A 21,594-nucleotide genomic window follows, 5' to 3' on the forward strand; every position below is an offset into this window, starting at 1 on the left:
ATGCCTTCAACTGAAATGTGTCATTTAACCCAACCCCTCTGAATCAGAGAGGTGCGGGGGGCTGCCATAAACGACATCCATGTGTTCGGCTCCCGGGGAACAGTGGGTTAACTGCCTTGCTCAGGGGCAGAATGACAGATTTTTACCTTTCCAGCTTGGGTATTTGATCCAGCAACCTTCCAGTTACTGCTGCCCCAGGTAGCCTAGTGTAAATACAGCCGAATATATTGATAAATGTCACCTTGTTCGAGAGAGATTTATATGGTTATCACGAAACGCAGCCCTTATTTTGAAGTGTTTCTGAAATCCCCTATGGGAAAAATGAGTGATGTCAAAACAATTGGAACCATTTCTGTTTGACCGCAAGGATTTATGGGTATTATGACACCTCCACTGTGGAGCTCTGTTAGATGGGACTTGGTGAAAATCGCCAAATTAAAATAAATGTTCTATCACATTGATCATATTATTTTTGGGATGTTCAACTGATTCTGAGTTCAGAAATATAAAGTTAATATGTGAAAACTATTTCTAGATGAGTACTTGCACATTTTCCAAACTCTCTCACTTGTTTAAATCATTTGTGCTACTTGCACTTTGAACTCCACAAGTCCACAAAGTAGGGGGAGGTTCTAAGGGTTATACTAGATGGTGAGAGACAGAATTGCCAATTAAAACCAGTGGTTGTTTCATCCACTCCTGCCATAGACTCCCATTCAAGTCCAGTTCTGAGGCATTGTGAAACCAGACGGTTTGACAGAGAGGCAGCGGTAGTGCTCATATGTGTACTGACTCTCCACCCTTTTCCAAATTGTGTATTTAACCACTCTTCGTACTGGATTTACAATGACGAAAACTTGTTTCCAACCAATGCTTTCAAATACATGACCGGGAGTGTTCTAGTGCACACTTTGGGAGAAGGGTGGAAAATCGGGATGTACAGTACCTATATTTTCGCCTCATTAGGAGTCCTTGGTGTGCGATATTTTCTTCCACAACAAGGTCTTCAGGTTGTTCAGTATAAGCGAGTGTTCCATCTCCATTTGCTCCGCCGAGCCCTTCAACGCTATACAAGCATACAGCTGTTTCTCCAGCTCATCCTGAATGTCAGACGGCGCCCCACGCAGGAGATATTCCTTCAGCGAGCTGCACGCCTTGGCCAGGTTGGGCCGTGTCACCTCTGGCGTACACCGGTGCTTGGTGAGGTCACAGGAAGTGCGACAGTCGGTCCCGTACAGACAGTCCTCGTCCACGTTGCACCGCCGCTCCCTCATGGCTTCCTGGAAAGTGGCCTCGGGGACGATGTGACGAGCGTCCATCACCTTCAGGTCGTGGCGGTCGTTGTAGCCAAAGTCGGCTGCACTCATGTCACACATGAGGAAGGAGCCAAAGGTGCCGTGGAAGACGTCCTCTACAAGCTCCAAGAGGCCAATGGAGATCTTGGCCTTGCGGGGCCAGGAGGGCGTGAACCACTGGTCCATGCTGCGTCGTAACCCCGCGGGTATCCACAGCTCCACTACCCATGGCAGGCTGATGCCGTACAGGGGAGCGTAGGGCACCTTCTCCATCACATACAGGTACAGAGAAAGAGGGGTAGAGAGACGGGGGTTAAGAAGGAGGGAGAGAGCTGTGATGACTTTCATCACATAAATAAGCTCATGATTGGAATCCATTTGTTAGTGTTCATTTTTGTGTTGTGTGAGAACATTTTTATCCCAAAAACGTTATTAGAATCCATAAATGGGTGTTCCTATTGGATTACCTTCTCCATCACGTACAGGTCCCCACAGAAGCCCAGGAGCCTGGGGGCATGCTCCCTGTCCTGCAGGACCACCGCTAAAAGGAACTCATTGAGCTGGAGCAGGGCCCACATGGAACGGGCCTCGGGTAGAGAGATGAGGCCGTCTTTGTTGTAGTCGGCCACGAAAAGAACCAGGCTCACCAGGTCTTGAAGGTTGGCCTGTTCACCCACCTTGGTCTGGAGAGGAAGAGGAATAAGGGTAAGAGATACCTTCATAACAGAACTGCATTGATGAACACACTAGACACTTAAGTCATAACACACGTACAAAGGTTGCAATAAGTTACATGAATGTGAATACTGTGACATAACGAAAGTATCAACTTGCGGCTATGAAGCCCTGATTATGAAGGCAGTATGCATGAATTATGAATGTGTTATGAAGTCCCTATGTTACTAGCCTTCAAATAAGTGTTGCCGACATGAAACCATTTATAAAGTGGAAAAGCAGGAAGGCTAATGAATCACACTGGGATGAGATGACAGTGCTCTGACCTTGAGGTGGCTGAGGACTATCGCTTTGAACTTCTCCACAGAGGTTCCCTTGGTGGGCTTGTTGAAGCGCGAAGCCTCCTTCCTGTGCTCCATCTCAGCTCCCGGGTCATAACGAGGAACCTCCTCCATCTGGCACTTAACCACCCCCTCCAGGTCCCCCCAGCCACCAGAGTACACCTGAGAGAGACGCACACAGAGCCACAACACACTGGTGTTTGTTATCAGACACAGAGTCACTCTGGGTGGATAGCAAGGAAGATGCAGAACTTCCCATGGAGCACCGTGTTAGTGCTGGTTTTCTTTAAATTATAGTAATGGGAGATTACACGTACATGCTAAAATAAACTTGATTGCAGTGAAAATCCCACAAGCATAAATCAGTGATTTAGCTGATCTTACTTTGATGGCAGACAGCTGCAACTCTCATTGTCTATATTCTTTATTCCCACCCCCAATTAAATAACAACCTATCAGGAGCATCTGAAACCGTAAGGCTGATGAATATAAAATACTTATAAGAATATAGGAGTTGTAGGCCTATACTTCATTCAAACCTATCATCTTAAATTGTTAAATAGTATATGTGTGCCATTTTAAATAACTTTATCAGACTACATTTTAATTTGATAAAAGTTATAGATTTTATAATCCATCACGACTGACTTGATTTAGTTACACAAATATGGACAGTGCAGGGATATTTCCGACCCATGGTCTTGATAAGAAATAACTATATTTTTGAAAGACAAATCGTAATGAATGGATTACATATATTGGAAACATAAAATGTGTAGGATTGTCACAGTAAGGGCTTCCCGAGTGGCGCAGCAGTCTAAGGCACTGCTGTGGCAAGATAAACAAGGAAATCCTTTATTTCAATTGTAATTAATGATTGTCAAATTGTTTAAAAAATGTCCCACAATTCAATCATGATTTACTTCCATATATCCAATTTGTAGACTACAGTTAAGGAATATTTGCTTTTCCCCTCGAACAGAAATAGCCATATTTTATTAAGACAAGTAAAATCAATTAATAGATTTCATAAATTGGAAATGAAAGATGTATCCTGCATCATGATTTTTCCATCCATAAAATGTGTAGGGGAGGCTATATTGCCATAGTAGATTTGCCATGGTAAACAAGGAAATTAAATACTTTTTCAGTTGTACGGAATGATTATCAAATAGATAAATCAATTTTAGGATTAAATTGTTACGATGATAATACCCACCAGAGGGCGAAATCATCTTGAAAATGTTTTGGTTGCGTTCAGGACTAAACACATAGCTAAATAGAGGACTGATTTTTGTATCTGTGGCATTTGTCACACCCTGATCTGTTTCACCTGTCTTTGTGCTTGTCTCCACCCCCCTCCAGGTGTCGCCCATCTTCCCCAGGGTATTTAGAGTTGTGTTCTCCGCTTGTCTGTTGCCAGTTCGTCTTGTCAAGCCTACCAGCGGTTTCCCCCATTCTCCTGTTTTTCTCTAGTTCCAGTTTTGACCATTCTGCCTGCCCTGACCCTGATCCTGCCTGCCGTTCTGTACCTTGTGACACCGCCTTGGATTACTGAACTCTGCCTTGCCTAAGCCTGCCTAACGTTCTGTATCTTTTGGACTCTGTTCTGGATTACTGACCTGTGCCTGCCCTTGACCTGTCGTTTGCCTGCACCCCTGTTATTGTAATAAACTTTTGTTACCTCGAAACTGTCTGCCTCTGGGTCTTCTCCTGAGCCGCGGTACCATTTTAGCGTCTGTGACAGCATGGGCACTGCCAGAGGCATTCTTCATTTTGAAGTAGTCAATTTTTTTCCTAAACGATTGGCTCATCCCTCCTGTTGTACCGGTTGGACATAACTCCAACATGGACACCGGGGGGGGAGGGGGGGGGGGGATCAGCCAATGAAGTTGGAAGTTCCACCCAGTTGACTACATTAAAATGGTGGATGCCCTCAATGGCGCTGCCCATGCTAATACAACCTTTAGGCCACTAGAGGCCTCTATCATTCTCTATGGGACTAAAAGATAACACCGACATCCGCGTTGTGGAGCGGTAAATCGGTGGCCAATGATGTTTGCAATTGAGATCAGCTGTGTGGGTGATTTTTAACCTCTACGGGATCGGTGTCTCTATACCGGGATGGTTGTTGCTAACGTGCACTAATGTGAATAGAATGATGTTGTTCCAGCCAACTTTCCAGGACACACACATGTATTATATGGCCAGAAAGCTTACATTTGTGTTCATCTAACTGAAGGGTCCAAGTAGCTATTACAGTGAAAAATACAATGCTATTGTTTGAGAGTGCACAACAACAAACTTTTATCACGGCAACTGGTTTGATACATTCACCTCTGAAGGTAAATAATGTACTTACATTCAGTAATCTTGCTCTGATTTGTCATCCTGAGGGTCCCAGAGATAAAATGTAGCATAGTTTCGTTAGATTTTAATAATCAAATGGAGGAACCTGGTTCTACAGTTTGAACCACTGCTGTGTCTGGCCCCACATACATCTAGATGTATGAAGGTTACTGTCTTTTCTGTAGGGAAGCTAATTATCCATAATTTATGACATTCCTGGGAGTGTGTAAACTTACATTTTTTATTACCATATAATTGTTGTATGTTCTCTATAGTTATGTACTTGAAAATGCATCAATTGACCAATTTGGCACATTTGGGCAGACATCATACAACATTTTGCGCAGTAACGCAATGCTTCATTGGATCAGTAGAAATGTTGCACATACACTGCTGCAATCTTGTGGCCAAACTCTAAATTGCGCCCAAACTCCAATGTGATTTAATGGCTTTTCTCTTGTATTTCAAAGAGGATTAAAAAAAAAAATTAAAACAAATGTTGTTTGTTTGGATTATCTTTTACCAGATCTAATGTCTTATTCTCCTACATTAATTTCACATTTCCACAAACTTCAAAGTGTTTCCTTTCAAATGGTATCAATAATATGTATATCCTTGCTTCAGGACCTGAGCTACAGGCAGTTAGATTTGGGTATGTCATTTTAGGCAAAAAAAAATTTTTTTTTAAAGGGTCTGATCCTTGATGAGAGATCAGCTGGCGATAATCTGCTGACCATAGATGGTTGCAATTGGCCCTGTAGTGCTAAACACTAGGGGTGAATCTTAAAGGTAATTTATTGATTCCTCGTGTCCTCTCTCCTCACCACCTCCCCAATGTCAGAAAGAAGTGAGGAGATGCATGTGGATTGGAGGAGAAGATCCTTGGATTCTCTCCTTCCCACTCATTTGGGAAGGAGGCGAGGAGAGAGGACGTGATGAATCACAGAAAGACGTTTGAGATTTACCATAGAACTAATATCAGCTAGTGCCGGAACAGACAAAGGATCAGAGGCAGATCTGACCTGGTTGTTAGGCTTGGATGAGAGACACTTCCCCAGGTACAGCGTGTCTTTCTCACACAGGCTGGTGCAGGCCGAGCCGTCAATCAATCCTTTCCTGTACTTGTCACACTGAAATAGATAGATATGGTGTGGGTTTGAATACTGTAACTAACTAATAGACACACAGAAAGTGTTTGTTTTGTATAGTAACTCGCAGGATGGTTTCAACACAATATAGAAGCTGACAATGGAATATTGTATTTGAAGGATGAGTCTTTTTTTAACCAGTAGGTGGCTCTATCAATTTACTAATTTCATATAAGGAAATAGAGAACTTACTATGGCATTCTTGCATGCTTGTCCACGGCACAGCTCTGAGTAGGATGAGTACTCCACATACACCACCCAGCTACCCACAAACACTGCCAGCCACGAGAAGAACATATACTTCATGTGCAGGTAAGAGAATCGGGCCTGGGGGAAAGAAGGGGGGGGGGAGAGAAAGAGAAAGGAGAGAGAAGGGGGAGAGAGAGCTGTGATGACCTTCATCACATAATAATGAGATCATGATCTGAATACATTCCTATTTGAAGTTCGGGTGGTTATCTTATGATAATACAACTGAACATGACCCAGATACAGTAAGACTGAAGACACACATTAACAGCATCTAGATCAGGGGTGCTCACACTTTTGGGCTCGGTGGGACAAAATATAATCTGAGTGATGGCCTTCGTACTGAACAAATAGACATTATTTATTTAGAAATATAAAAGGTAAACAATGGGCGCTGTTGAAACAATAGCTTTATTTCAAAGTAATCATAAAATGACACTTCAAACATTAATAAAATCATAGCCATTTATATATATAACTTGACACCGAGCAACACATTCTGATTACCTGTATTCAAATATGTATTACATTTTACCATTCTAGTATAGAACCTGCAACCAATCTTCTATGTTCATAAGGCTAATAAGGACTGTTAAGGACTGTTTAATGGTCACCAGTACCCTGCCATGAATCATAGCCAGTGTTACCAGACGGCAACCACCCGGTACTCTACCCTGCACCCTAGAGACTGTTGCCCTATGTACAGTTGAAGACAGAAGTTTACATACACTTAGGTTGGAGTCATTACAACTCGTTATTCAACCACTCCACAAATTTCTTGTTAACAAACTACAGTTTTGGCAAGTCATTCAGGACATCTACTTTCTGAAAATTATGTCAGACAAATTATTTCATTTATAATTCACTGGCTTTAGAAAACAGCTTCTGTCATGGCTTTAGGCTAAGGCTAATTGACATCATTTGAGTCAACTGGAGGTGTACCTGTGGATGTATTTCAAGGCCTACCTTCAAACTCAGGGCCTCTTTGCTTGACATCATGGGAAAATCAGAAGAAATCAGCCAAGACCTCAGAAAAAAATTTGTAGACCTCTCCAAGGCTAGATCATCCTTGGGAGCAATTTCCAAATGCCTGAAGATACCATGTTTATCTGTACAAACAATAGCAGGCAAGTATAAACACCATGGGACCACGCAGTTGTCATACCGCTCAGGAAGGAGACGCGTTCTGTCTCCTAGAGATGAACATACTTTGGTGAGAAAAGTGCAAATCAATCCCAGAACAACAGCAAAGAACCTTGTAAAGATGCTGGAGGAAACAGGTACAAAAGTATCTATATCCACATTAAAACGAGTCCTATACCGACATAACCTGAAAAACCGCTCAGCAAGGAAGAAGCCACAGTTCCAAAACCGCCATAAAAAAGCCAGACTACGGTTTGCAACTGCACATGGGGACAAAGATCGTACACTTTGGAGAAATGTCCTCTGGTCTGGTGAAACAAAAATAGAACTGTTTGGCCAGAATGACCATCGTTATGTTTGGAGGAAAAAGGGGGAGGCTTGCAAGTCAAAGAACACCATCCCAACCGTGAAGCATGGGGATGGCAGCATCATGTTGTGGGGGTGCTTTGCTGCAGGAGGGACAGGTGCACTTCACAAAATAGCATCATGAGGCATGTGGATATATTGAAGCAACATCAAGACATCAGTCAGGAAGTTAAAGCTTGGGCGCAAATGGGTCTTCCAAATGGTCAATGACCACAAGCATACTTCCAAAGTTGTGGCAAAATGGAGGAGGGAAGGTGTGTTTTTTGAGAGAGATGGAAGGAGATGGACCAAACTCATTAACCTGCATACTTTGGGGTTCTTATCTTTGCTGGGGTTTTCAGATCCAATGGGGAATCCACAGAATCCCTGTGGGATGCAGAAACTGGAAGATAACTTTTCAGTGCAACAATGTATCTGGAGAACTTCCACATTATTTTCAGGATTATCCGCTTCTGTAACCGAGACACCAGACAAGCTCGGCGGCAGAAAGACAAGCTAGCTGCAATCGGGTTGGTGGACCACCTTCCCCTGTATTACAACCCTGGGCCCAATGTTACTGTTGATGAGTAGCTTATGCCATTTAGGGGCCTCTGCCCCTTCAGGCAGCATATACCGTCTAAATTTGATTTGATTTGATTTGATTTGATTTGATTTGATTTGATTTGATTTGAACCCGCAAAATATAGAATCAAGATCTGGACTGCCTGTGATGCTGTTTCACAATATGTGTGGATCTTGCAAGTGTATACGGGGAAGCCAGATGGAGGAGCCCCTGAGAAGAACCAAGGGATGCGGGTTGTCCGGGATGTGACACAGGGACTCCGTGGCCATAACATCACATGCGATAACTTTTTAAATTCGCACAAGCTGGGACAGGAGCTCCTCAAGAGGAAGCTGATGATGGTAGGAACAGTACAAAAAAAACAAGCCAGAGCTCCCACCTCAGCTGTTGAATACACGGAACAGGCCTATCAATAAATCTAAGTTTGTGTTCACGGCCAACACGTCTCTAGTACCAGAAAAAAATGTGGTACTCATGAGTATGCTGCATAGGGATGGAAGAATCTGTGGCCAGGAACATCAAAACCAGAAATCACAATGGATTACAATGCCACATAAAGAGCGATGGACAATTTAGACAAGATAGTGACTGGCTACAGCTGCAAAATAAGAACCCTACGCTGGCCACTTGTGATACTCTTCAACATCTTGGACATCTCGGCATACAACACGTTTGTCATCTGGATGGCGTTGAACCCAGATTAAAACAGAAGAAAGCTTCAGAGGAGACGGCTCTTTCTTGAGGAGCTGGGCAAGGCATTGGTAAGACCTCAATTCCAGAGGAGGCAACATATCCCAAGGACCCCAGCTTCTGCAGCCATCGTGAGGAGGATTCAGGAGGAGAATGCTGGTTCCCCATCAGAATCAACAATTACAGTACCGGAAGTTGCATGTGTGTGTGTCTGATTCTCCTACCCTGGCCTGCTGTAACTATATATATATATATATACTGTATATGAATGAGTGAGATGTACGGAAATTGTATGTACATTTTTATCGCTGTATTGTTTTAAAAACCCAATAATGTTGTGGGTCCATCAGACCCGCGAACATTGGGTGAATAACAAAAACATGAACACCGCATAAGGGTTAATCCATTCTAAGACTGCATGATTGCGACTCTAATGATGATTTGAAAAAAGTTCCATGAAAGGCATGAGCCCTGCTTTCTTTTTATGCAGGCTGCACACTTCATCAGTCTCTCATTCTCAATTTGACAAAAATGCCTCGAATTTCCAGGCGGCATTCCACTTGTGTGGCCATAATGCCCCCTAAAAGATCCAGTGGTGGAAAAAGTACTGTCAGACTTAACTGTCGTACTTAAGTCAAAGTAAAAAATACCTTAATAGAAAATGACTCAAGTAAAAGTAAAAGTCACCCAGTAAAATTATACTTGAGTAAAAGTCAAAGTATTTGGTTAAAAATATACTTAAGTATAAATCTTTTCAAAGTAAAATGTATGGAGTAAAATGTAGTAAAGTAAAAATAGTAAAGTAAAGTACAGATACCCCAAAAGACTACTTAAGTAGTACTTTAAAGTATTTTACACCACTGAAAAAAATCCATGCCAGTGGCCATTGTGCTGTGGTGGAAATTCAACACCAGGGACACCTAAAGTCAATCTTAAAATGATTCCCTATTTATTATCAGCAAGTTGGAGAGGTTACAACAAACTCTGCACACCATACAGGTCCATCAGAAAAACTCTACTGGTGTGGTCCCTGCAGTTGTCTTCTATACGGCTATACACAGACAAGTTATATTTGCATAATTTAACACAATTAATTCATCACTACCAGTGGCTCGCACATGTGACTGACCAATACCTCACAAGGCCTTCTCTCTCTCCAAGTTGAGACCTTGAAACTGAGGTACCTCGGTTGTTCCCATAGCAATACTCTGGGCTTACTGCCAAGTTGAGGATCAGTGATTGTGTATGGAGGAATCCTAACAATCAGTCAGTCACCTGTATGAACTTATCTAATTAGTTATTAGAAAGTTGCATTGATTTGATACATAAACATAAAAATAGCATTGATTTGATACATAAACATACAATTTCCCTCACAGTGCCCTTGGGCTGAATATAATAATTATAATTATCTTCTCCCTGCTGCCAATCGCCTTGCTCTAAAGCACCTCTCACTCACATGCCTCTCTCAGATATCTCAATTCTTATTAGCTAATGCCGGTCACATGATTGGGTCCTTCTCACAGGCATCTCAGCTACAAAGTAGGCTACACCCGAAGACAGAAACATCGGCTTCTTATTGAATTCCGTGGCTCATATTGAAGATGTTGGAACTGTCCACATTTACTTTTCGTCAGCCAACAAGATGAGTATGCCTAATAAACAGCAAAAACACTAGCTTTTGTCAATATACTGTCCCCCATAGTACAAAACTGGACCTATTCTGTGCAAGAAAGAAATAGTCCCCCAAGAAACACCAAAGAGACCGATGCAACAAAACAGAACGTTCAGCTTAAATATGTTGATAAACTATTAGGCTATTGCTCTACATTATGAGCACAGCAATGAGCACACGGCAGTAAGCTATAAGTGTGAATGTTCCAAAATGCAATCAATTAGATGGAAAACACCATTCTCCAAAGTTACCGCAAATGTGATTATGCATGTAATGCTTTATTATAAAGGACTAGGTTACATGAGGTGTGTGACTATACAAAAAAAGATATTATAATAATACAAACGCTGTTTCTTGCCTTACTGCACATGCAGGAAATCATTCACAAGTGATAATGTCATTCATTAATACTAATATTGCCACCCATCAGACTATTCTTAATTTAATCTTATCTTTTACACATACTAAATAATATATGTGTGAAATGAGTTTTGATTTAGAATGGACCATTATCATTCACCTGTCTCAGAACAGGGGCAGCCGGGGAAAAAATACATGTCATCTATGCACTTAAATAGCGAATGGAGGATGCTTTTCCCGTGGTTCATTTTCATGCCAGCCAGATAGGCTATACTTCTGTTGTAAAGCAAAGCAGTGTGCTTAATAGTGGGAAAGTTGAGGAATAAATATAGTAGGCCTAGCTGATGGGATCTTCCTCTCCTTAATAGACGCCATCACGCAATTGCATAGCCTATAGAAATGTTGCAACATGAGCTCATGAAGTGTTTAATTTGATTTTCGTTTACATTTGCATTGATGTCAGAGTGATTAGAGGGACAATAGAGTGCTGAGGACCAGGCAGTTAGCAAGTTTGGTAGGCTACTAATGACCATCAGCAGCATCCAAACTTGGGGAAGCCAGGGACATTAAGCCAGGGACACCATGATTAAAAGGTCAGAGTGGAATTTGACTGCGGTCATGACTCGTGACCACCGGTGTAGAGGTAATATGGTCATGTAACAGCCCTGGCTCTGGCATATGCTTTCTCTCCTGCCATCTTGACATTCTTATAATCCAAATTTGTGCAGACTGATCAACACAATGTCAAGTTACATTTCAGAAGTCATCATCCACAAGTAAAAATTAGTCAGGTGGTAAAACAGGGTGCACCAGGGAAAAATCACAACTTGCTGTGTGCCAGCCTGGTCTCATACACTAGGCGTAACATAGTAAATGTAAATCCAAGACACTGAAATTAGTATCCTATGTTAGGTTTGGTATGGTTACTTAAGACAGAAGGTTACTCAAGGGTGGTTGGTCGGGGTGGAAGGATGGGCATTTTAGCTAATTACCAACTTTGCAACTACTTACTACTTTTTTGCTCCTTTGAAACTACTTAGCATGCTAGCTAACCCTTCCCCTAAACCTAACTGTAACCCTTTAACATTAACCCAAACCTTAACCCCTAGCCTAGCTAACATTAGTCACCTAACTAACATTAGCCTTAGCCACCTAGCTAGCGTTAGCCACAACAAATTGGAATGTGTAACATATCATGCATATTGGAAATTCACAACATATTGTACGAATTGAAATTCGTAAAATATCATACGAATTGCAATTTGTAACATCATATGAATTGTCATTTGTAACATATGCAAAATGGATTATGGACATCCACAAATCGATACATATCATACGAAACATAACATATCACAATGGTATGTCTCAGCAGCGTGCAGTCAAAAGAAAATGTAATGCTTGCTTACATGGTTTACTACGTGATTAAATTAGTCTGTTTTCAACAAAGAGGTTTTAGACTATTGTATTTTAACCAAGCAAGAGAAATAAACGTGCAATCACTGCTGAGTGAATGAACAAAATTCTTTTGGAACACTTCCAGACATGTAAATGGTCTGTCAAAATCAATATTGTAATGCAGCGGTTCACAAACAATGGGATGCGCCTCCTCTAGCCCCCATATATATATATCTATAAATATATATATATATTTTTTAAGGAACTCAGTCCGTCTTCCAACTTACTTTTGACAGTTGTAATAGTAGAATCCACAATGTGCAATTTCAAAATTTGGATAGGGCATCATCAGTTCTCTTGTCATGTCAGTCACTGCATACCTGAGAGAACTATTTATAACTTGTCTGAAATATCCTTATCAACTTGCCCATGTAAGCTAACGTTTTTTGCTAGGTTTTTTAGACCATAGACTTTGTTGTAATGTTTGAGTCACTCAATTATCACATGAGCACATCACATGAATACCCATTAGACAAAGCAAAATGTATAGAATTGCAAGAAAATGAGCTTTAAAACCTCAATCTGATATTTCTAATTTCTTAGTTCCTTTTTTTGGATTTGCATGTATTGTTAGGTATTACTGCATTGTTGGAGCTAGGAACACAGGCATTTTGCTGGATTTGCGATAACATCTGCAAAATATGTGTAGGCGGCCAATAAAATTAGATTTTTTATAACTTGATATGTGCCTTGTCACGGCTGGCTGAAGGACTGGACCAAGGTGCAGCATGGTAAGCGTACATTTTCTCTTTATTAAAAATGACGCAGACAAAACAAAGAACAAAACCAAACCATGAAGCTTTGGGCTATGTGCCCTGAACAAAGTCAAAGTTAACTTCCGACAAAACAGGTGGGGGAAAAGGGTACCTAAGTATGGTTCTCAATCAGAGACAACGATAGACAGCTGTCCCTGATTGAGAACCATACCAGACCAAGACATAGAAATACAAAACATAGAAAAAAGGACATACAATGCCCACCCTAGTCACACCCTGGCCTAACCAAAATAGAGAATAATGAATAAAAAGCCTCTCTATGGCCAGGGCGTGACACGCCTCAATAGCGTTGTGCAGTTTAAATGCAAAATTCCTGCAGTTCTACACATGTTGCCATGGCTTATGTATGCCATGTTCATATGATATCTGATATACAATTAATTTTAGCTCAGAAAACTTGGGGGCCCAAATAAAACCACCCGCGGGCCAAATTCGGCCCATGGAATGCCAGTTGGGGAACCGTGTACTATGCAGTCTCTCAACAGTAAGTTGAGAAGCCACTTCTTAAAAACTAAAAATATTTATTGGGGGGCAGGCCAAACGAAACATCGTCGCGGGCCTGGGAATATTGAGCCCCAGTTTAGTCGGCCCTGATCTAGATCATGTTTGAACATGCACAGACGAGTAAATATCATAAAATGCCGAAAATGTTGGATATGTAGGCTAAGTATTGCCCCACCTTTATGTTGCAATAAGGATAAATCATATGACCAAGGAAGTATGAATGTGAAGTTGAGAAATATGGCACAAATCTTTACAGAAGACATGACTAGAAATAGTCTTTTGTGAATACTTAAGATCAGTAGCATTTTGGAATGTTGAAAGCAAGAGAATCACTGAGCACTACAGGGATTTCCAGTCACTTTACATCCTAGACTTGTTTACTGTATTATTCATATTCAGAAGAGCTCGGTGTTCTTGAAAAAAGTATCAAATGTATGGAGTGATAACTCCTCTTATTGAGGGAGAGCAAGATGGAGAGAGAGGGAGAGAGTGGAGAAAGAGAGAGAAACAGAGTGTGTTTGGGGACAGGGAGTCAATACAGCCCTGTTTACTGACAAAGGCTGTGTCCCATACAATAGCAGTGCGTGGATAAAATCCCTGGGGAAGCGCAGACAGAAAAAAATGCCATATTACAACCAAAAATGTTTTTGTGATAATTGTGTTGTATGCGTTATAACCTGTTAGTTCATATGCCTTGTGACATTGTTATATAGGCCTAAGGCCGAGACAATAAGAAGATACAGTGGCAGAATAAATTCAACCACACCTTTGTTTCATCACAAAACCGGAGAGCAACATCTGTCCGGTGAACTACACAAAGCATATCGCATGTAACAAACAGTTACATGACCTACAGCATGGTCAAGCAAGTTAATGTTTCTGACATTTTCGGACTACCAAACAACTAATGATTTAAAACCACAGAGTTACCGCAAGTCGCAAAGAAAACAGGAGCTGTTTTCTGTTCACTATTCCAGCACCATTTCAACTTCAACATTTTAACATCATCAAATCACCAATGCTAAAAGATACCCAGAACAATGTAGTCCAATCAAAGTAAGCTAAATATGATATGGCTGTCCATGGTTCTGATTTTAGTGTGTTTGTGCGTGTGTGTTTGGGCAAGTAGAAAAAACATGTTCACTCACCCTAATTGTAGAGAAACGCCAATGCCATCCGCCTCTCTTTCATGTTGACGAAACACTCTACCACTCTGTCATACAGTACACACTTACATTTTTTGTTGTTCTAGGCTACCGGCGAAAATGCTTGCTCGCTAGCCTAACTTCCTTTTATGGGCAGCTTTAGTAAGGATCGGACCCTTTATTCAATTTTTGCCTAAAATGACATACCCAAATCTAACTGCCTGTAGCTCAAGACACAGCAAGGGTTCAAACTGTAAAACCCAGTTCCTACTGAATATAAAAATGTATTTGATCAAACAAAACTATGCTACATTTGATCTCTGGGACCCTTAGGATGACAAATCAGAGCAAGATTACTGAATGTAAGTACATTATTTACCCTCAGAGATGACTGTATCAAACCAGCTGGAGTGATAAGTTGTTGTTGCACTCTCCTCAAACAATAGCATTGTATTTTTTCACTGCAATAGCTACTGTAAATTGGACATTGCAGTTAGATTAACAATAATTTAAGCTTTCTGCCCATATAAGACACGTCTATGTCCTGAAAAGTTGGCTGTTACTTACAACGTCATTCTAGTCACATAAGCGCAAGTTAGCAAACCATCCAGGTATAGGGACACTGAGGTTAATCATTAGCCTTCTATATTGAACTTCCATCCTCTCAGGCCAGGGGAACAATGTATGAATTTATGGTTGGATAAAATCGTTGGCCATTACAGAGAATTATGTAGCCTAAAAACACAAGTCCAAATGCCTATCTCCATCCCATGGCTAATTTAGGAAAGGGACAGTTTTAGCTAGCTAGCTAGCCACCGGAAGAAAACAACTCAATGAGACACACAACAAGTTTCTGTCAATGACGTATGCTCTCGATGCGATGTGATCGGGAAGAAGTCAAATCCAAACTGGCTTCCCTTGACACTTTTTTTAAAAGTACACCAGGACCATTCACAGTTGAGCTCAACACTGTTTGGCTTCCCCTGTATTCAATGCTACAGGCAGCAACAATGTCATACTCTTTTGTACCAGACAGCATCAGATAGATGACCTACACATACAGAGAGAAAGGGGCGCTGTTTCGCTCACTTGGATGCTTTCTCCACTGAGATACATTCAGCTTTTTGCGAATTGAAGGGAAATTATGAAACACAGAGAGACAAAAGATGAATTATTTGAAATGTTTTTTTTTATGGTAAATTTTGTTGGGGCAGCCTGGCCTCCCTTGGCTTCCATGAATACAGGCCAAAATGGGACCCTATTCCCTATATAGTGCACATATTTTGACCAGAGCCCAGTGCACTACTTTTGACCAGGGCCCATAGGGCTATATAGGGAATAGGTGCACTATATAGGGAATATGTTGTCATTTGGGATGTAGCCAGTGACAGACCAGGGAGGGAGGAGACTCAGAGGACTTCTTCCATGTTCCCAGTCTCTGTTGGTCTTGCAACTCTGTTTGTTTTAGTCAAGCTACCATCTGTGAGCACAGACCAGGTGACTCATTCTTCCCAGATGACTTTACCATTGTGACAGAGAGAACAATAAATCTCTGGACAGAGGTGAAGAGGGCCATAGAATGAGGGGAGAGATAGATTATCTATGTATTCTGTATGAGCCAGCATTGAATCAATTATATCATTTAATTTGACCCCATATCTACACAATCTTCTCTGTCTTTTGCACATCCTCAGAGTGTTCTACCCATAGAATTTGGAATTGGAATACTTACTTTAGTAATCAACAACCCAGTGGCTCTCCGTGGTAACACATGGTTAGGTACAGAGAGACAGTTACAGTACTGTACAATCTACACTGAGTGTAAAAAACATTAGGAACACCTTCCAAATATTTAGTTGAACCCCCCTTTGTCCTCAAATCGTTAGGGCATGGACTCTACAAGGTGTTGAAAACATTCTACAGGGATGCTGGCCCATGTTGACTCCAATGCTTTCCACAGTTGTGTCAAGTTGGCTGGATTTCTTTTGGGTGGAAAAACCCAGTAGCGTTGCATTGCTTGACACACTCAAACCTGGCACCTACTACCATACCCCATTCAAAGTCACTTAAATCTTTTGTCTTGCCCATTCACCCTCTGAATGGCACACACACACACAATCAATGTCTAAATTACAAGCATTTCGCTACACTCACCAAAACATCTGCTAACCATGTGTATGTGACCAATACATTTTGATTTAAATGGAATTTACTTCAAGCTTAAAAATCCTTCTGTAACCTGTCTCTTCCCCGTAATCTACACCAATTGAAGTGGATTTAACAAGTGACATCAATAAGGGATCATAGCTTTCACCTGGATTCACCTGGTCAGTCTATGTCTTGGAAAGAGCAGGTGTTCCTCATGTTTGTACACTCAGTGTGTATCTTTCTGACACACTCTAAATTGTTATTGCCTTTTTTTAACACTTCCTTCCTGATTAATAATGATTATACATGGTCTCTATAAATGGTTTCAGTAGATCTATAATGGCATTATTGAAGCAACATCTCAAGACATCAGTCAGGAAGTTAAAGCTTGGTTGCAAATGGGTCTTCCAAATGGACAATAACCCCAAGCATACTTCCAAAGTTGTGGCAAAATGGCTTAAGGACAACAAAGTCAAATTATTGGAGTGGGCATCACAAAGCCCTGACCTCAATCCTATAGAAGATTTGGGGACAGAACTGAAAAAGTGTGTGCGAGCAATGAGGCCTACAAACCTGACTCAGTTACACCAGCTCTGGCAGGAGGAATGGGCCAAAATTCACCCAACTTATTGAGGGAGGCTTGTGGAAGGCCACCCGAAACGTTTGACCCAAGTTAAACAATTTAAAGGCAATCCTACCAAATACTAATTGAGTGTATGTACATTTCTGACCCACTGGGAATGTGATGAAAAAAATAAAAGCTGAGATAAATAATTCTCTCTACTAATATTCTGATATTTCACATTCTTAAAATAGTGAAAATAGTAGTGATCCTAACTGAACTAAGACAATTTTTACTAGGATTAAATTTCAGGAATTGTGAAAAACTGAGTTTAATTGTATTTGACTAAGGTGTATGTAAACTTCAACTGTCTGTGGTTGGGCCTTTAAAACTCACTGTTTTGAGGGCTATCCTTTCAACTCTGTAATGATGCATTTCTCTCTCCTATACAGGATCCCATAGGCTGCTAGTGGGGAAAGAGCAAGAGTGCATCCCAAATGGCTCTCCATTCCCTTGTATCGTGCATTAACTGTCCCTGGTCAAAATCAATACACTTTATAGGGAGTAGGGTGCCTTTTGGAACGCTGTTTGTCCTCTAAATACTGACTTTCATGCATTACATTGGGCCTTAGGGTTTATCAAATCAAATGTTATTGGTCACAGACACATATTTAGCAGATGTTATTGCGGGTGTAATAAGCTAAATGCTTGTGTTCCTAGCTCCAACGGTGCAGTAATATCTAACAAATCACAACAATACACACAAATCTAAAAGTAAAATAATGGAATAAAGAAATATATAAATATTAGGACGAGCAATGTCGGAGTGGCATTGACTAAAATACAGTAGAATAGAACAGTATATACAGTACTAGTCAAAGGTTTGTACACACCTACTGATTCAAGGGTTTTTCTTTAATTTTACAATTTTCTACATTGTAGAATAATAGTGAAGACACCAAAACTGTGAAATAACCCATATGGAATCATGTAGTAACCAATAAAGTGTTAAACAAATCAAAAAATATTTTTGATTTTAGATTCTTTAAAGTAGCCACCCTTTGCCTTGATGACAGCTTTGCACACTCTTGGCATTCTCTCAACCAGCTGGCATGCATTTCAATTAACAGGTGTGCCTTGTTAAAAGAAATTTGTGGAATTTCTTTACTTCTTAATGCATTTGAGCCAATCAGTTGTGTTGTGACAAGGTAGGGGTGGTATACAGAAGATAGCCCTATTTGGTAAAACCCTTGAAGGTCAGTCAATACGGAAAATGTGCAGTCACAAAAACCATCAAGCGCTATGATGAAACTGGCTCTCATGAGGACCACCACAGGAAAGGAAGGCCCAGAGTTACCTCTGCTCCAGAGGATAAGCTCATTAGAGTTACCAGCCTCTGAAATTGCAGCGGAGTTCAAGTAACAGACACCTCAACATCGACTGTTCAGAGGAGACTTTGTGAATCAGGCCTTCATGGTCAATTGAGGCAAAGAAACCACTATTAAAGGACAGCAAAAAGATGAAGAGACTTGCTTGGGCCAAGAAACATGAGCAATGGACATTAGATTGGTGGAAATCTTCCTTTAGTCTGATGATTCTAAATTTGAGATTTTTGTTCCAACCACCGTGTCTTTGTGAGACGCAGAGTAGGTGAACGAATGATCTCTGCATGTGTGGTTCCCACCGTGAAGCATGGGGGAGGAGGTGTGATGTGTGGGGGTGCTTTGCTGGTGACACTGTCTGTGATTTACTTAGAATTCAAGGCACACTTAACCAGCATGGCTACCACAGCATTCTGCAGCGATACACCATCCCATCTGGTTTGGGCTTATTGGGACTATCATTGGTTTTTCAACAGGACAATGACCCAATACACCTCTTGGATGTGTAAGGGCTATTTGACCAAGAAGGAGAGTGATGGAGTTTTTTATTTTCACCTTTATTTAACCAGGTAGGCTAGTTGAGAACAAGTTCTCATTTACAACTGCAACCTGGCCAAGATAAAGCATAGCAGTGTGAGCAGACAACACAGAGTTACACATGGAATAAACAAATTAACAAGTCAATAACACAGTAGAAAACAAAGGGGGAGTCTATATACAATGTACAATGTGTGCAAAAGGCATGAGGAGGTAGACGAATAGTTACAATTTTGCAGATTAACACTGGAGTGATATATGATCAGATGGTCATGTACAGGTAGAGATATTGGTGTGCAAAAGAGCAGAAAAGTAAATAAATAAAAACAGTATGGGGATGAGGTAGGTGAAAATGGGTGGGCTATTTACCAATAGACTATGTACAGCTGCAGCGATCGGTTAGCTGCTCAGATAGCTGATGTTTGAAGTTGGTGAGGGAGATAAAAGTCTCCAACTTCAGCGATTTTTGCAATTTGTTCCAGTCACAGGCAGCAGAGTACTGGAACGAAAGGCGGCCAAATGAGGTGTTGGCTTTAGGGATGATCAGTGAGATACACCTGCTGGAGCGCGTGCTACGGATGGGTGTTGCCATCGTGACCAGTGAACTGAGATAAGGCGGAGCTTTACCTAGCATGGACTTGTAGATGACCTGAGCCAGTGGGTCTGGCGACGAATATGTAGCGAGGGCCAGCCGACTAGAGCATACAAGTCGCAGTGGTGGGTGGTATAAGGTGCTTTAGTGACAAAACGGATGGCACTGTGATATACTGCATCCAGTTTGCTGAGTAGAGTGTTGGAAGCCATTTTGTAGATGACATCGCCGAAGTCGAGGATTGGTAGGATAGTCAGTTTTACTAGGGTAAGCTTGGCGGCGTGAGTGAAGGAGGCTTTGTTGCGGAATAGAAAGCCGACTCTTGATTTGATTTTTGATTGGAGGTGTTTGATATGAGTCTGGAAGGAGAGTTTGCAGTCTAGCCAGACACCTAGGTACTTATAGATGTCCACATATTCAAGGTCGGAACCATCCAGGGTGGTGATGCTAGTCGGGCATGCGGGTGCAGGCAGCGATCGGTTGAAAAGCATGCATTTGGTTTTACTAGCGTTTAAGAGGAGTTGGAGGCCACGGAAGGAGTGTTGTATGGCATTGAAGCTTGTTTGGAGGTTAGATAGCACAGTGTCCAATGACGGGCCGAAAGTATATAGAATGGTGTCGTCTGCGTAGAGGTGGATCAGGGAATCGCCCGCAGCAAGAGCAACATCATTGATATACACAGAGAAAAGAGTCGGCCCGAGAATTGAACCCTGTGGTACCCCATAGAGACTGCCAGAGGACCGGACAGCATGCCCTCCGATTTGACACACTGAACTCTGTCTGCAAAGTAATTGGTGAACCAGGCAAGGCAGTCATCCGAAAAACCGAGGCTACTGAGTCTGCCGATGAGAATATGGTGATTGACAGAGTCGAAAGCCTTGGCAAGGTCGATGAAGACGGCTGCACAGTACTGTCTTTTATCGATGGCGGTTATGATATCGTTTAGTACCTTGAGTGTGGCTGAGGTGCACCTGTGACCGGCTCGGAAGCCAGATTGCACAGCGGAGAAGGTACGGTGGGATTCGAGATGGTCAGTGACCTGTTTGTTGACTTGGCTTTCGAAGACCTTAGATAGGCAGGGCAGGATGGATATAGGTCTGTAACAGTTTGGGTCCAGGGTGTCTCCCCCTTTGAAGAGGGGGATGACTGCGGCAGCTTTCAATCCTTGGGGATCTCAGACGATATGAAAGAGAGGTTGAACAGGCTGGTAATAGGGGTTGCGACAATGGCGGCGGATAGTTTCAGAAATAGGGGGTCCAGATTGTCAAGCCCAGCTGATTTGTACGGGTCCAGGTTTTGCAGCTCTTTCAGAACATCTGCTATCTGGATTTGGGTAAAGGAGAACTTGGAGAGGCTTGGGCGAGGAGCTGCCGGGGGAGGAGCTGTTGGCCGAGGTTGGAGTAGCCAGGCGGAAGGCATGGCCAGCCGTTGAGAAATGCTTATTGAAGTTTTCGATAATCATGGATTTATCGGTGGTGACCGTGTTACCTAGCCTCAGTGCAGTGGGCAGCTGGGAGGAGGTGCTCTTGTTCTCCATGGACTTCACAGTGTCCCAGAACTTTTGGAGTTGGAGCTACAGGATGCAAACTTCTGCCTGAAGAAGCTGGCCTTAGCTTTCCTGACTGACTGCGTGTATT

The 21,594-nt window shown here is 41.8% G+C and overlaps 1 protein-coding gene across 1 annotated transcript in view; it reads right to left on the reverse strand.

Moving 5' to 3' along the window:
* LOC112241160 (divergent protein kinase domain 1A) overlaps nucleotides 1-21,594 on the reverse strand; it is a 23,822-nt gene continuing 2,228 nt past the window's right edge. The window contains exons 3-7 of the mRNA XM_024409597.2: nucleotides 6,001-6,135; nucleotides 5,683-5,790; nucleotides 2,297-2,473; nucleotides 1,763-1,978; nucleotides 1-1,559 (exon numbers count right to left, since the gene is read on the reverse strand). Of these exons, the coding sequence (XP_024265365.1) occupies nucleotides 963-1,559; nucleotides 1,763-1,978; nucleotides 2,297-2,473; nucleotides 5,683-5,790; nucleotides 6,001-6,135 (1,233 nt within the window). The 3' untranslated portion in view covers nucleotides 1-962. The remainder of the gene's footprint in view (nucleotides 1,560-1,762; nucleotides 1,979-2,296; nucleotides 2,474-5,682; nucleotides 5,791-6,000; nucleotides 6,136-21,594) is intronic.

The sequence above is a fragment of the Oncorhynchus tshawytscha genome, linkage group LG01, assembly GCF_018296145.1.
Source record: "Oncorhynchus tshawytscha isolate Ot180627B linkage group LG01, Otsh_v2.0, whole genome shotgun sequence".
In the NCBI taxonomy this organism is placed as follows: Eukaryota; Metazoa; Chordata; class Actinopteri; order Salmoniformes; family Salmonidae; genus Oncorhynchus; species Oncorhynchus tshawytscha.